Source organism: Anthonomus grandis, chromosome 15 (genome assembly GCF_022605725.1).
Source record: "Anthonomus grandis grandis chromosome 15, icAntGran1.3, whole genome shotgun sequence".
Lineage (NCBI taxonomy): Eukaryota > Metazoa > Arthropoda > Insecta > Coleoptera > Curculionidae > Anthonomus > Anthonomus grandis.
In genome coordinates this window covers 13,296,345-13,312,251 of record NC_065560.1, presented here as the reverse complement: position 1 = coordinate 13,312,251, position 15,907 = coordinate 13,296,345, and the positions used below count along the sequence as shown (strand labels likewise).

The 15,907-nt window shown below is 34.1% G+C and overlaps 1 protein-coding gene across 2 annotated transcripts in view; it reads left to right on the top strand.

The window, feature by feature from the left end:
* Positions 1–15,907, top strand: part of LOC126745146 (voltage-dependent T-type calcium channel subunit alpha-1G-like) — a 111,149-nt gene that overhangs the window by 38,351 nt on the left and 56,891 nt on the right. For both annotated transcript variants that reach the window (XM_050452866.1, XM_050452867.1), the window contains exons 9-14: positions 6,042–6,389; positions 6,444–6,611; positions 6,661–6,844; positions 6,921–7,186; positions 8,297–8,676; positions 8,729–8,941. In XM_050452866.1, the coding sequence (XP_050308823.1) occupies positions 6,042–6,389; positions 6,444–6,611; positions 6,661–6,844; positions 6,921–7,186; positions 8,297–8,676; positions 8,729–8,941 (1,559 nt within the window). The remainder of the gene's footprint in view (positions 1–6,041; positions 6,390–6,443; positions 6,612–6,660; positions 6,845–6,920; positions 7,187–8,296; positions 8,677–8,728; positions 8,942–15,907) is intronic.

The window sequence follows — 15,907 nt, the reverse complement described above, 5'->3', positions numbered from 1 at the left end:
TGAAATTACAATTTTATTGTAAAGATATATAGATGTCTTATAAAATAACAACCTATTATAAAAAGATGCACAGTGTTTGCACAATGCACATTTTGTTTCAGGGAGTTTATAAGAAACTCTTTCATATTTACGGATTCCGTAGATATACTGCAAATAGAAATTTTGCTCTCCTTGTATACGTTTTTTTTTGAATTTATGCCAAGCAGTTTCCATAAACCACATCTCCATAGTTAAACACAGATAGAACAAGAGCGTTACATAAAATTGTTAATCTTTGCGATATAATGTATCGATTGCTGTTTAATAATTTAAGTCTAAGATAAGCTTTTTGGATACAATGAGATACGTGCTGGTCAAATCGCACAATCATGTTGCCAATTACTTATTGGACAATCATTGTGGGCAAGAAAAACACTAGGTTGCTTTTGCAACTGATCTAGATACTTCATATGTCTTAATATGACAAATACTCACTATCAAAGCAAAGAAGGATGTAAATTGTGTTTTCTTTATTTAGCCTACTGAAATTAAAAATATTGAACGTAGAATCTAGAAGTATTTAAAAATAAATTCTTTCCTGGTATATAGTTTTTTAATATTATTGGGTCTTATATAACAAAAAATTATGTGTTTTTTTTATTCGTGTATAATCCATAAAAGCTAAAACATTTTCTAATTATTTATTTTTACTTGTATGTACGTCCGCATGACGTAACTAATATACGTACTACCTACTTATCCAAAAGTATGTATTAAATACGTTAATTTAGTAACAGTGTACATATGGACATAAAAAGTACGTATCCACGATTTGAAAAGTCTCTGCAATCGAATAATTTATAAACGCTCAGCTCTTTGTAGTCGTTGAATTGCTTAAACTTTGAAAAATATCTACTTGACCCTATACATTGACAATTTCTTGCAGAAATTAAAGCAAAACAGTATTAAAGAAAAAAGAGTTTTTAGCGTGCGAACTTTTAAGTGAACCACCCTGTAAATAAACTCTTGCTCGTATCGTATAAAGGCTCAGGTAGGATAAATAGCCAGCCTGATCGGCGCTTTCTTACCTTACTCCTGTGTGATCAGAAATCAGTATTATAGAAATGTTGATTTTCTTTCCTACCTCATTCAGCTTTCTTAAACAATCTTGAATCTTATGACATATGAGCTTAGTTCTGATTTGGCTCCTGACTGTCGCTGAAAATTGAGATATTCTGTCTCAGATAGTTTCTTTTGAATTCAATTCATTTGCATGTATTTCCACTTAAAATTTATTAATGTGTTTACTCAGCAACTCTGAGTGTTAAGTGTGCGGCCCAAAAACGCCAATTAACTTCTTTCGTTCGTCCGTAAACAATATGTGTACCATTTAATGGTATTTCCTTTGAGTGTCAGTGTACCCAATCACTTCCCATTTCCCCAAAATTTTCTAGTAACGATTTTTTTGAGGAACTTTTTCTTAGATTGATATTTCTTCCTGATTTCGTCTTTAGGAAGACCCACTAATGGGATATATTGTCTCTGGGATCTCTGATCGATGAAGCCCTTATTTTTCATTCTTATCGTAGATAGTATGAACATAGACATTTTGTAGGTCCCTCAACTAAAAGATGTAGAGGTGTAAGATCAATGATGTCTTCTAAAGCACCTATTGAGGATATTATCATAGCTTCTGTAATACACGCATTCGTCAATCTCGTAACATCATGTCAAACTACTGCCTCTTAAGTGATAAGGGGTTTTACCAACATGTTATACATCTACTGCAATAATTTGAAATTGAATCGCCAGTTTTTACCAGCAGGATTCCTACACACCATAATGGCTTTTCAAACAGCTTTTCAAATATTTCCAGCTGAGTTTACTATCTAGGATAACCCCTAAGTATTTTATTTCACTTGTTTACTTTACATTTCAGAATATCGCGTTTTTTTCAATTAAAAATATTTTATAGGTAATATTAATATTTATTATGTTTTAGTTTCATATTATTTCAATACCTAAGAGTCTAAGAACTATTACATATTTTGTGACAATAATATAATAAATTTAAAGACATGGATTGCTGTTGTCCCTTCATTTAGTAATTATTGGCTTTTATTATTTTTAGACTTGAGAAAACTTATATTAACCATAAATGTTAAAATAATCATTTAAAAGCTAGTAGAATGACTGTCGGCGATCATAATTGTGTGTGTATATTAGTGCAGTTTCATTACCTCTTATATACCATTTAATAATATCGCTTCTTTTTATTTAGTAGCTCATTTTCTCTTTTTTAAATTAGAAAAATAAGGTTATTTGTTGTCTTGATAAGACCAATATATATTTTTAACAATAACATACAAAGTCAAGTTGCCCTTCTGACACCAAACAATTTATCATAACCTGCTTGACTTTCAGTCAGCCTTATTCTCGAATTACCTCGACAATGAAAAGGGAACTATTTGTTAGCTTTTTTTATTGCAATGTGAACTAAATTTGTCTGACTTTTTTCTTTCTTTAATTTTTCTTTTTTCTACATTTTTATAGGTAACATTTTGAATCCTTTGTTGAAACTCTATGTCAATTGACTTTATGACATATAACATATATAATAACACCAAATGACATATATATTAAATCGACTTTACCACAGATAGTATACCAAGATACAAGGAGCCCATCGAAAACATACCGAAAGGCATCACAGAGTGGAAAAGAATTTTTTAGTAAAATCCAATTTGCAGTCCATTTTTTAACAAATCCAAGTCGCAATTCTCGGGTTCGTGCTCATGGGTCAACTAGTTACGGTTAAATGTATTGAACCTATTAAATGTTCAAGTTTTGGTATATTTAATTGTCAGAATGAGTAGAAATTGAGTTGCGAAGCTGTTTAATTAACCGCATGCTTACAAACATGTTTTAACGAAAAATGTACACGAAATATATTCTGTTCATAACAAATAGAGGCAGCCCTTACATCTTGTACTAAATAAACCTATGTTTAATAAATATTTAAAAAATAAAAGTGGCATCCTTGTAAGAGAAAGGGGCTTCTTATATACTCGGCAGACCACTGTTCCCGAAGACTCGCTAACTCTCCACGCGTCTTCAGAGATGTCGTGCGGTGTGCCCACTTGCGTCATACCTCGTGGCGTTGCCAATATCGATACAGTAGGTTCTTTTTTCCTTAAATTTAATAGACGATATTTACTTAAATTTATTACAAAATTCCATCGATTTGGCTCTAGAAATATCATAAAGACCTACTCAATGGCAGCAATGAACAAGAACTGTTTTCCAAAAAGACGAAGCTCCTCCAAATTAATCGCGAAATGCGCATCTATTAAAATCACACGTGTCACATTACTGGATTGGATGAAGGGGTGTAATTGAATAGTCCCTTCGGTCACCAGATTTCGATCAGATTCTCAAAAAGAATGGAGATGGTAAATTTTACCTATATATAGGGGGCACTTATAAGCAAAGTTTACAGTACTCCACCTAAGCATTGGAAGTGCTGCAAACACGAATCATTGACGAATGTCGCGAAGTGACCCCAAAAATATTTTAAAGTGTACGACAATATATTGAAATTGAAAAATTGGCGGACTGCATTTGACTAATACAATAACTTTTGAAGTAAAATTAAACCCAATTGCATTTTTCGTCAAACGTATTGTAGCGGTTTTAACGTTTGTTAAGTGTGAATTAAAACAATCGACAATAGTCAACTAGTTTATTTACATACTATCACACACTACGACTTACGAATTTTTGAAATATATACTTCACAGTATTCACTTACTACTATTTATGTCCGAATTAAATCTCATGCCAATATTCCGAACCAAATTGCGACTGAACTGTTAACTTACTTCCAGTGACGAATCGGCTCCTTATATACTCGGCTGACCATGATACCGCAAGATTAGCTGACCTTCCAGACGTCGTGTGGTGTGCCACTTGTGTCATTTCGGAATGACGAGGAATCAGCTGGTTTCTCAGCGTCCTCAATTTCGTGATATTATTGTTCAATAGATTAACTCGATATTTTCTAAAAGTGTGGATCAATTTTCAAAAACTAGGCAGCAAAGTATAGGAAATAATTAAAAGCACTTTTAAATGAGGTATCATTTGACTTTCACTTTTTACGTCAAAACTTGTTCCCCTCAGAAACTCACTTGACGTATTTTTGGATCTCTTCTTTCTTCCCAACCCTGCAATGTCTTACTGTATATTTTCCATGGTTCACCCTGTATATTCTATATATACATATTTTACAGAAAAAAATATGATAATAATATATAGGGTGTTTCAGAACTATGGGATCAAACTTCTAGGGGTTGTTCAGTGCAACAGTAGAATCCATTTGAGTATAGGAACCTATGTCCGGAAATGTGTCACTATGCCACTACGGCCCTAAGATGCGTTTAAATTTAGAAAAAATATTGTATACCTTTTGTATATGATACTATCACAACAATTGTTTAAAATATCATCCTCCAACCTCAATACACCGATTTAAACGCCGCACATGATTTCGGCGGACTACACTAAAAATTTGATCCTCGTTTTGAATGATTCCAAATGCTGCTGTTATTCGTCCAATTAAGTCTAGCTCTGATTCTACTGGAGTTTCGTTGACTAAAGACTTTACATGTCTCCACAAGAAAAAATCAAGCGACGTTAAATCGGGTGACCTAGGAGGCCAAGAAACTGCTCCACCTTTGGCAATCCAACGGTGCCCAAACCGCTGAGACAAATACTCGCGTACTTGTACAGCAAAGTGAGCCGGCGCTCCATCATACTGAAACCACATTTGCTGTCTAACGTTTAGTGGAACATTTTCAAGGAGTTCTGGGAGAACTTCCTCCAAGAAAAGCAGATAAATAGGTCCTGTTAACCGTTCCGGTAGAAGGTATGGCCCAATTAAATAATCATCAACAATGCCTGCCTATACGTTGACAGACCAACGATTCTGATGTTTTCTTGGAAAAATTGCATAAGGATTTTCTTCGTCCCAAACATGGCTATTCCTACTATTAAAAATACCGTCTCTTGTGAAAGAGGCTTCATCGGTCCACAAAACATATCGTAAAAAATCTGGTTGTGTAATGATGTGATCTAGAAGCCATCGACAAAATTGAACTCTAGAATGATAATCGGCTGCAGTCATACCTTGAAGTTTCTGGAAGTGGTAAGGATGGAGTCGTTGCTCGTGTAGTACCCGCCAGACAGAAGCGTTACTCGTATTCATATTCTTAAAGACGTCACGTGTGCTATTTGATGGTTCATCGGCAACTCGCTGAAGCACCTCTTCTTCAAATTCGACCGTTCTTACGGTTCGAGCAACACCAGTATCATGCATCTTGGTCTTAAACATGCCTGTCTCAGCGATCCGCCGATGAACCGCAATAACCTTTTTGTATCCAGGATGCTGTCGTTCGGGATAACGTTCATGATACAACCGCGATGCTGCTCGTGCATTGCAGTTTGTTGCTCCGTATGCCAAATGCATATCTGCCAATTTTTGATTGGTAAAGTTTTCCATTAGCAATAAATGTTTAAAAATTGTAAGCTATAAAATTTTTAAACATGACATTGAGAATTGACATTGATAAGCGTTGATTTTAAACAATTGTTGTTATGGTATCATGTACAAAAGGTAAAAAAAAAAGCAGCAGATCCTATTTAGGTAATTAATGTTTTTTATAAATTTTAACGCGTCTTAGGGCCGTAGTGGCATAGTGACGCATTTCCGGACATGAGTTACTATACTCAAATGGATTCTTCTGTTGCACTGAACAACCCCCAGAAGTTTGATCCCATAGTTCTGAAACACCCTGTATTCAAAAAAAATATGGCGTATATAGTTTATTTTGAAATAATAACAAAACATGCTATGTCTATTTATGAATAAAGTATGTTAGTCTATTAGTTTTATTATTTTCCAAAATAACTGAAAACTCAAAGGCTTATAATAGAATGTTCTTATGAAGTTTTGACTTGTTTTACTTATTGCAACTTGGATGTTAATTTAAAAATCACGATTTTAGATCGGTTCCTTTTTTATGATCAACCTCTGTCTCGTCGTAATCGCCACCCAATTTTCCGAAACAAAAAAACGCGAAATGGAACGAATGCGGCTCGAGCGAGCACGATTTCAAAGTAGTAGTACTCTTGCTTCTTCCACCAATAACAGTGAACCAACCAGTTGCTATGCTGAGATAGTAAAGTATATTGCACACATATGTAGACGCAGCAAGAGGAGGGTACTCAAAAAAATCCGTTTGTATAGAGTAAGAAGAGATTTGAGAAGGGATAAGAAGATTTCAATGGGCGAGACTATAAAACTGAACCATACCAAGAGACATCATCCAAATTGTCCTAAAGTGAAAAGTGCTGTAAGCTTGATGTAATAATTTCGAAGGGTTAGATGGTTAAAAATATGTTTTTAGTTGCCTCAAAGTGCTTGTAGTACACGTGAAGTGTCACGCGCAAACTCAATTTGCTTAAGTGATCCTGAGTTCCATTTGCGTGGAGGTGATGATGTTGGCGTGTCTGTCGTTGGACTAAATCAGATTTCTGCTATTTCTAATCAGGATATTACTACTAGTCACGCTACTGTAAGTATACTAAGATTAATCGGGCAGATTTATGAATCAATTTTTTCAGAGTGCGACCAATTTACTATTGCCCAACACTCTTCAAAATAATCGACGTCGCTCTTCAGTAATGTTTAGCGACATAATTTTACTGCACGGACAAAACGTTTCTCATACCGCCTCCTCTACAAATTTTTTATCGGAGCATATGGACAAAAAAAATGTTTGCTCCAGTGAAAAAACTACACAAGCGGGTAGGCAAAACGTCTCATCTTTGACTGGAATATTTAATGAAAAATTTGATTTTTGAAAAAAAAATTGATTTTTAAGGAGATGGAAATATTTGGCAAATAACTGCCCCAACGAATGCACAAGAAATGTTAAAGACCAAACAACAAATTGCGGAAGAGTGCAGCAATTTGATGAATGGTGAAGCCTTGACTTGTCAGGAACTGTTGGCTTTAGGGGCAATAAATGCCGCCTTACCGACCGGTCCAGTTGTGTTGGATTCGTTTTTCGATTCACTCTCTAAGGGCATTACAACTCGAAAGAAAAAAGAAGATTATTGTTGTATGCAGAATGAGAATAATGAAGAGGTATGTAAAGTTTAATGAATTTATTTAAATTTATCAAAAAACATATGTTAGAGGATTAATTTTTTTCTAGCATCTACATACACAGGGTGTTTTTAAAGTTGAGTCATTTATTTCAACACCTTGTAGAACTAGTCATCAGAAGTTACTATCTCAAAAATCACGTATATAAAAGTTGCATCATAAGAGAGTTACTTCATCTTATTAAAAATATATTTCACTGGTTATTCGAGGTGGAATAAAGAAGGGTCCAATAAGTACGCCATTTACCACACCAACCCAAACAAGTTACACAGTTATGGAAATTTTGCATTCCGTCTCATGTAGATGTGGCCTCGTCTGTACATAAAATCAATTTAATCAACTGTTTTAAAAGCCACTGGCAAAATACAACTCTTGTAGGATAATTTTCTGCTTGTAACGCCTGTATCCATTTATAATGATAAAGATAATACTGTTCTTATCGTATTGTCTTCCAAACTTTACTATAAAAAAGTTCAACTTGAGCTACTATAGAGCTATTCATTGTTGGGTCATCTTCGATCATTGTCTCCTTTAATTTGTAACATTTCAAATCTGTTCCAGCGTGGTCTCCTTGTTGTTCTTTTAAATACTCTGTGTCACGATTGTCACGAAGTCTACTAACTAGATTTACAAACATGCATTGCATGGGCTGGATGATTTCTTAAAGGAAACGTTTCCGAGTACAAACGGCATGTAGTAAACAAAGAACGACATTTTTTTTTCAGTTCTTAATGTTTCACTATCTTTATTTTGCAACTTTTATATATGTTATTTGTATATCCTTTTGATGAGTCCTACAAACAGTTCAAATAAAAGACTTAACTTTGAAAATACCCTGTATAATATTAGTCCTTACATCTTAGCAGATTTGTATAAGGATTCTTTTATTTCTCTTAAAAATAATGTTTCTCAAAAGTAAGGGTTTCCAGTGAAGTCATTTGCAACATTTTTCTCTGATTTAATGTGACATTTAGTTAAAAATGAACTGCAACAAACTTAATATTAAAAATAAAGGCATTTCTAAATATCTTGACTATAATAATGACTATTTTAATATAATCTTGAATAAAAATGACTATTTTTTTCCAGGATTTCAGTTGTTGCATGGATATGTGGCACTGTGAGTCCGAATACAAAAACGAGAAACGCTCGAAGTTCTACGTTTGTTTGTGCATGATAATAAAAGGTTTCGTAAAAGGCTTACGAATGTTTAGAATGTACATAAAAATTTTGGTTGAACATAAACTATTCCAACATAGTATTTTATTAGCCATTTTAATAAATACTCTATCAATGGGTATAGAACATCATCAACAATCCGATTGGTTGACCCACTGCGTTGAAGTGACCAACGTAATTTTTTCTGCGGTTTTTGCTGTTGAAATGTTACTTAAGATTTTGGCTGAAGGCCCTTTTGGGTATATTTCGAATGGATTTAATGTCTTCGATGGGGTCATTGTAGTTTTAAGGTAAGAATTTCCTTTCTATTCTCTCCTTAAAATATTAGTTTGATTTTTGTAGTGCAATCGAAATATTTCGGAATCTTACCAATCAAGATGGGGAGGTGCACACAGACTCGGGCTTATCTGTGTTGCGCACTTTTAGACTATTGCGCATATTAAAATTAGTTCGATTTATGCCAAACTTGAGGCGGCAACTTTTTGTTATGTTGCGCACAATGGACAACGTGGCAATATTTTTTTCGTTGCTCATTTTGTTTATATTCATTTTTAGGTAAGTTTTGATAAAATCACATTTGGTTTAAAGAAGAAGACTAGGGACATTATAATTATTTTCCTTTAAAGAACAATAAAATAAGTATTTAAATTAGAAAATATCAAAATAAATTCCCAATCAAATGATACAATATTTATACGTCTTTTTTGGAATTTTTACGCTTAAAAATAATTATAGGATTTGAATCAGTATGAAAATTAACCCTATTGTACCATAGGATTTTCATTTTAGTATAATTTTTTTATATTATTCTTCCACCTTAGAATAAGCTGAAAGACTTTCGCGTAAATTTTTCATGGAAAATGAGATAAAATATTACATCGCTAACATCAAAATAAAATTTACTATTTAAAACAGTTCATATACAACTAACAGGTTTTACGTCTAGTTTATTGGTTGTGAATAGACTATAATGGACAGCAGCAAAGTCCAAAGTATTTTTACTCTGTAATATTTTCTGTTACTTAGATAAAACTTATTGCTCTTCTAAAACTTCATAGCTACCAAGATATAGATCACGGATTTCGGCAACAATTTCGCATGCATTTACTATTTGTTCTGGGATCTCTTCTTTTTCCCTGCGAAAGCAGCATTCACTTGTCTGTTCTAGTTTTCATTTCCTGCGGTGTCCTCGAAGGCAACAATCCCCTTGTGAGAATGCGTAGTTTAGTTTGAGTTAAGCATACCTAAGCTTTAAATCTTTTTAGGTCAATGGTTGCAAGGAACATTGTGGATTGCCTCAACCTGGGATGATCATTCTAAAAGCGTTCTCTGAGTTTTTTCTCTATTTTTGCAAGATCCTGTAGGTGAGTATTTTGGCCTATGCTGCAGAAAAGTTTCGGATCCACAAACTGAGAGCCGGAAACCTTTTTTGTTAACATGTTTTTCTTTCATTTTCTCATTACTCGGTTTCTTCAATACCCTGCACGCCGGTGTACTCACATACACAAAATCTTGTAATTTTATTTTTCTTTCCTAACTCATTAAGTTTCCCTAAGCACTCTCTTGCCATTTTAGAACTAATGACTCTTATGGCCGCTTGACTGTCGGTGAAGATTGCAATGTTCTGCTTAAGATATTGTCTGTCCAGGATTAATTGACTGCATCTTGCTATAGCGTGTATTTCTGCTTGAAAGACGCTGGCGTCAAGCAACTCTCAGTATTTGGTACCATGCCCGAATACTCAACTTGTACATGTTCCTTTTTCGGTTTTAGAATAATATGTGTTTCATTTGATGGTATTTGACTGATTGGATGCATTTTCTATTTTTTCAGTCCCTTTGGTATCAATTTTTGTAGTGAAATTCTTCACAAAGTGATATTCTCTAGTTATGTCGTCCTTAAAAAGATTTAGCAGGGGAATAGATCTTACTTGAGACGTCCAGACTTGCTGTTCGCAAAGCCAATTACAACCAATTTACACATGGCCCTTTAGCAGCGCCCTTTAGCGCCGTTCTAGGTATACTATAACCTCTAGAGCTGCTGTGGGGCATGTTTTCAAAGCTTCTGTGAGGAATACGCACGTGAGTCTTTGTACAATTTGTCAAGTCTACGCCTTATTATGCTTAACTTTGTTGAGTTATCCCATACTATTTATGGGTTTTACCATGATTCTAGGTTTTTCCTGATAGCTTTCTACAGATCATAATGGCTTTAGTGGCTTTATTTACTATAATTTCTAGATGTTTACTTCAACTAAACTTTTGCTATACAGTGTCATTCCCAAATATTTTACTTTATTCGATGTATGTACAAGTTGTCCGCCCAGGTAGACATCCCTAGTGGCTTGCATTTTCCTTTTACGAGTGATTGGCACAATTGTAGTTTTTACTGAAATAGTGCTCAGTCTTACTGATGTCTAAATTCTTCCGTAATTCTTAGGCTTCTGTGTATAAGGTCGTACAATGAGCCCTCGTATCTGCCTTTGACTATAATGACGATGTTATCAGCAAATCCTAGGCAGGTCATTCCGTGGTTTTTCAATATTTAAAATAGTTCGTCATCGACTACTCCTTGTTTTGATGCTTGTGGTCTGTTCACCCATAATTGTCTGATCTGTACGTGTGGCAACCAATTTATTTTATTAGTTTTATTCAAATTTCTTTTCTCTAGGACTTCTACGACTATGATTTTTGACCACTTCATATGACGTGCGAACATCTAATAGTTCCAGGTATATCTAGCAAAGGGAAGAGGACTATCTCTTTTTCATTCGGGCTTCTCTGAATGATTTGTGTTAGCTGATATAGTGCGATTTCTGTAGATCTGCCCGCTCTATAAGAATGTTGTCATGAATATAGAGGTGCTCTCTCCAAAATTTTATGCCTAATGTGGTTGTGTACAATTTTTTCCATTGTGTTCAGAACAAAAGATGCAGGGGTGGGTCTAAAAGATTTGGGGTCAGTCCCATCCTTTTCTCCTATTTTTGGTATGAAGGTAACTCTTGCCCTTCACCAGCTGCAGAGAATGTATCCCGACACTTTAACTGACACACAGTTAGTTTTTGCTATTCCTATTCTACCCAGGTGAGTGAGGATGAATTTTTTCTTGTCCCTTTTGTAGGAGAACAGGAAAAATTCAATTCACTCCCGGTGACTTGTACAGTTGAAAGGTCTTTATTGTCCACTTCATCCTTTCCACTGTAAAGACGGTTCTTCTTATTTCCCATTTCTCTTTTTTAGGATTGGCGTGGTTTGTATAGGAGTTTCTCTATACAAACCTACACTACCGCTCAAAAGTATTTGCCCACCGTGTATTCTTTTTAATATTTTAAATTAGTTACAAAAATCTTATCTTTATACCTGTATTTAGATTGTATCTCTTTTGTAAATTGCATATATGCTTAAACAGCATACCTATCAACTATGGTTCGTTAAAAAACACTGAGTATTTAAAAATAGTCTTGCAAATAACAAACAATGTAGTGAAAATATGCACTTCTTCTAAAAAACTAATCTGTTTACAGCTCGTTTCCGATGAAATTTGAAACATTTAAAGGTGTTTAGTCTTCAAGAATTGATTTTGTGTAACATTGGTAAATAATTTCGCTTGCTTATTGACGATTGTCACCATTTCTTTGCTGGTTTTTCAACATTCTTTAAAATGGCTAAAACAAAAGAGTTATCGGTAGAAACAAAAGGTATTATCATTGGACTTAATAAGGCTGGAAAGACTAATCATCAAATTTCGACGGATTTGGGAATTTCAAGGTGGACTGTCGATTATAATGTTAGGAAATTCACCAGAGAAGGGACTATTAGCAACAAACCTCGATCGGGAAGGCCAAAGGCAACAAGTTCAAAGGAGGATTTAAATATTATAATTACAAGCAAAACCGCCCCTGAAATCACAGCAAAAATTAACAAGGAGCGTAAAGAAGCATTCAGTGTTTCGACAGTAAAACGGCGACTTTATAATGCTGGTCTTAAAGGACGTTTAGCTGTATCAAAACCGCTACTGAAGAATGTTAATAAGAAGAAAAGACTTGAGTGGGCCCAATCACAAGAATGGACCATTGATGACTGGAAGAAAGTTCTCTGGAGTGACGAGTCGAAATTTGCGGTTTTTGGAACGAAGAGGCGAGTTTTTGTTCGCCGTTATGCTAATGAAAGGGTCGCTAAGAACTGTACGGTGGCCTCAGTTAAACACGGTGGTGGTTCGGTGATGGTGTGGGGTTGTTTCGGAGGATCTGTAGTGGGTGATCTAATTAGAATAGAGGGAATTCTTCGATAAGAGGGTTACAAAACAATTTTAAGTGACAATATACTTCCTTCTGGTACTCGAATAATTGGGGAAAACTTTATCTTTCAACATGACAATGACCCCACGCACACGTCGAAATTGTGCAAGCAATATTTAGGTCAATTACAAAGGCAACATCTTCTGAAAGTTATGGTATGGCCTCCACAATCACCGGACCTCAATCCTATCGAATTACTGTGGGATGAACTGGATAGACAAGTGCGAAAATCATACCTCACATCAAAAGAAGATTTGTGGAGGATCATCCAAGAAGAGTGGTACAAGATACCTCCCTTAAACTACCTTAAAAATCGAGGCGGACATGTAGATGAATCCAAAGTTTGATTTTCTTAAATTTAATTAATTGAAAAATTTATTGTTTATATTCATTTTGTTATAAATAAACCGTTTCATAAGAATAACTGATAGGTTTATTATTTTTAGTTATAACTTTAAAACAGTCATATGTGGGTAAATACTTTTGAGCGGTAGTGTATGTTCGCATCTTGGAAAGTATGTTTGAACAAATAAAGCTTGCTTCTCTCCCATCATGTAAGTACCATCTGGCTTTTCTGAGGGTCGTTATGTGCCTGTAATTGTAATGTCAGTGATTTCCACACAGACAGTTCTGAAGTGCTGTTTTTTTGGTTTTTCTTATTTTTGTATTATATAGAGCAAGCCTTTAAGTGGATACCTGCCAGTTCTCATCTCTTTTCGCTGCCTTGAGAAGTTGACGCACTTTTGATCTGAGTTTTGCCAGGTGTGTGTGTATTCCATCATCGTGCGTCTCTGACGGGTCTTTCACTAGTCACTGAGCAGCTTGATTCAACTGCTTTATATATTGCACCTATGCTTCTGAGTGCACCACAGCTTATGAATCCTGTTCTGTTTAAGTTTAGATGGTTTAAGTTATTAACCAGATTAGTGTTGCATAGTTTCCATTCTGTTTTTTTCTTGGAACCCTCCTCACTGGTTGATTGTATTTACTGTTATGTATCTTGAACTTAATAATCCTGTGGTCTGACAAGGATGGTTCAGCTAATAGTCTCCAGTCCTTGATGTGATTTTCAATACGAAAGTAATATGCAATACTTGCGACCTTGATTTAGTTATAAATGTTGATGTGGTTCCCACATTTAGAACCTTAAGGTCGGTTGTCGTTAGGTATTTAAGGCACTCCTCTCTAAAGTTTATATCTGTACTTTCCCATGTGGTAGAGGCAATCTGCTACAATAATGAATCAGCTCTTTCACTTCTGCTGGTGGCCATCTCCAGCAAAATATGCTGACGAAATTACTATGGTCTTATTGGTGTTCCCAATGTCGAAATTTACGACAAGGTCCGTGTCATGAATTCTGAAAAAACATATATAATTAATGTTGTTTCTTATAAGACTGCAGGCTCTAGGTGATTCCTGCCTGGTATTAAATATTGCTCTTAATATTTTAATAATAATTGATATAACAGGGAGCGTAAATGATCAAAAATGGTGGGTCAGTAGTAGTTAGGCAGTTGTTAATTTAAATCAAAACTTTAAGGAAAGCACTTAGCCCAAACGAGCACAATATCTTTAGTTGTGTTGTTAAAGGCGAACTAATGCAGCTAATGTGAGTTAGTTTGGTTTTATACATTTTTAATTAATAAACATAAAAGTCCAATATTAATAACTATTTAAATATTATAGAAATAATTGGGAGTATATTACAAACATCATTGATTTAGAAAAAGGTAAAAAAATGTGTTCTTTTACTTTAGAGTACACACTTTACGCGGATTTAACATTAATATTGTATCATGTGCTTGGAAGTTCACAAGTTACTAATCTTAAAAGGAAAATAATACAATAACATAGGCGTGATTTTGAGAAGAGAACTTAACTTTAATAATATAAAGTTTTTCCATGTAATTTAATTTCAGTAACATGAAGAAACTAGTTTGGTTCGATGTTAAGTTCTTACCATACAAAAAAATCACACAATCACTCGGCACATAGCTCTCGATATAGCTAGGGGTGGCATTTGATTTTTTTATTTATTTTTATTTTGTAAATACATTATGATTATTCAAATATATTTGGCTATCAAATGAATTAGATCGGTGTTTAGAAAACTCTAGGAATATCGTGTACAATGTGAATATTAACCTTTTGTATCATATTTACTGAGAGAGGGTGGGACTTAGAAGGAGAGTTCTAGAGGGATGGACTTTTATAAGAAAATCTTAATCTAAGTCCCACCCTGCTCAACTATTCTTCTTCCTCAAATATATATCAATTTTCTTATTCTGCATAAAATAGCACATACCCATTAACACTTAATCTTAAGGCTAGTGTGTCCAATGGTAAACTTGTCTTAAGAGTATTGTACATAGCAATTCACATTTAAACACACACAAAATAATTACAGTACTATGCTTTTCTTCACCTTTGTTGTCTTTAACATTCCAAACATCACAATAATTCATTTTAAAATAATATTATTCATCAGACAATTTGGCCTAATAGCTATGTACAGGGTGGTCCAAATGCAAGCAAAATATAAAAAGTATAAAGTAGGCATATAGTTTAAAATAAAAAGCATTTTATACACTGTTACCATGTCAGATCATTTACCATCATGGTATAGTATTTTCAAAGTTAAAATGCGTCACTGAAGTTTAGAAAAAAAATATTTGTTATTGACTTACCTAGCTAGATAACTTAATAATTGAAAACCTTGTTTAAAATCATCGACCATTTGCGAAATATGTCAATTTTGATAATAATGAAATTTTTTGAAAAGTCCTAAGAATAAGTTTTGAATAATTCTATATGTACTTTTTAAAAAAAAATTATTTACGGATCATTTGAGGCATCTCACTGCAAAAGGAGCTATATCCACTTCCGCTAATTTCTCAGGAGATGAAAAAAACTGTAGCAACTAAAGTATAGGTAGCAAAACCTATATCATTATTATAAATAATTCATAGCAACTCATAATACTAAAATAAGCAGTGAAAATAATCCGAAAATTCATGAAAAGAATGCTATTTAGCTTTAAAATTTGGATATAGGGCCATTTGCTGTAACCAAATGGATATAGGAACCTTTGCCACAGCCACATAAGGATATAGGCTGTTTTGATATAATAATGCAGTTTTAATGAATAACCAAAACGCCTTTAATTTTTATTATTTAAAGGTGTTTACAAAAATTAAAAACAAAACTCTGTCAAAAAATGAAAA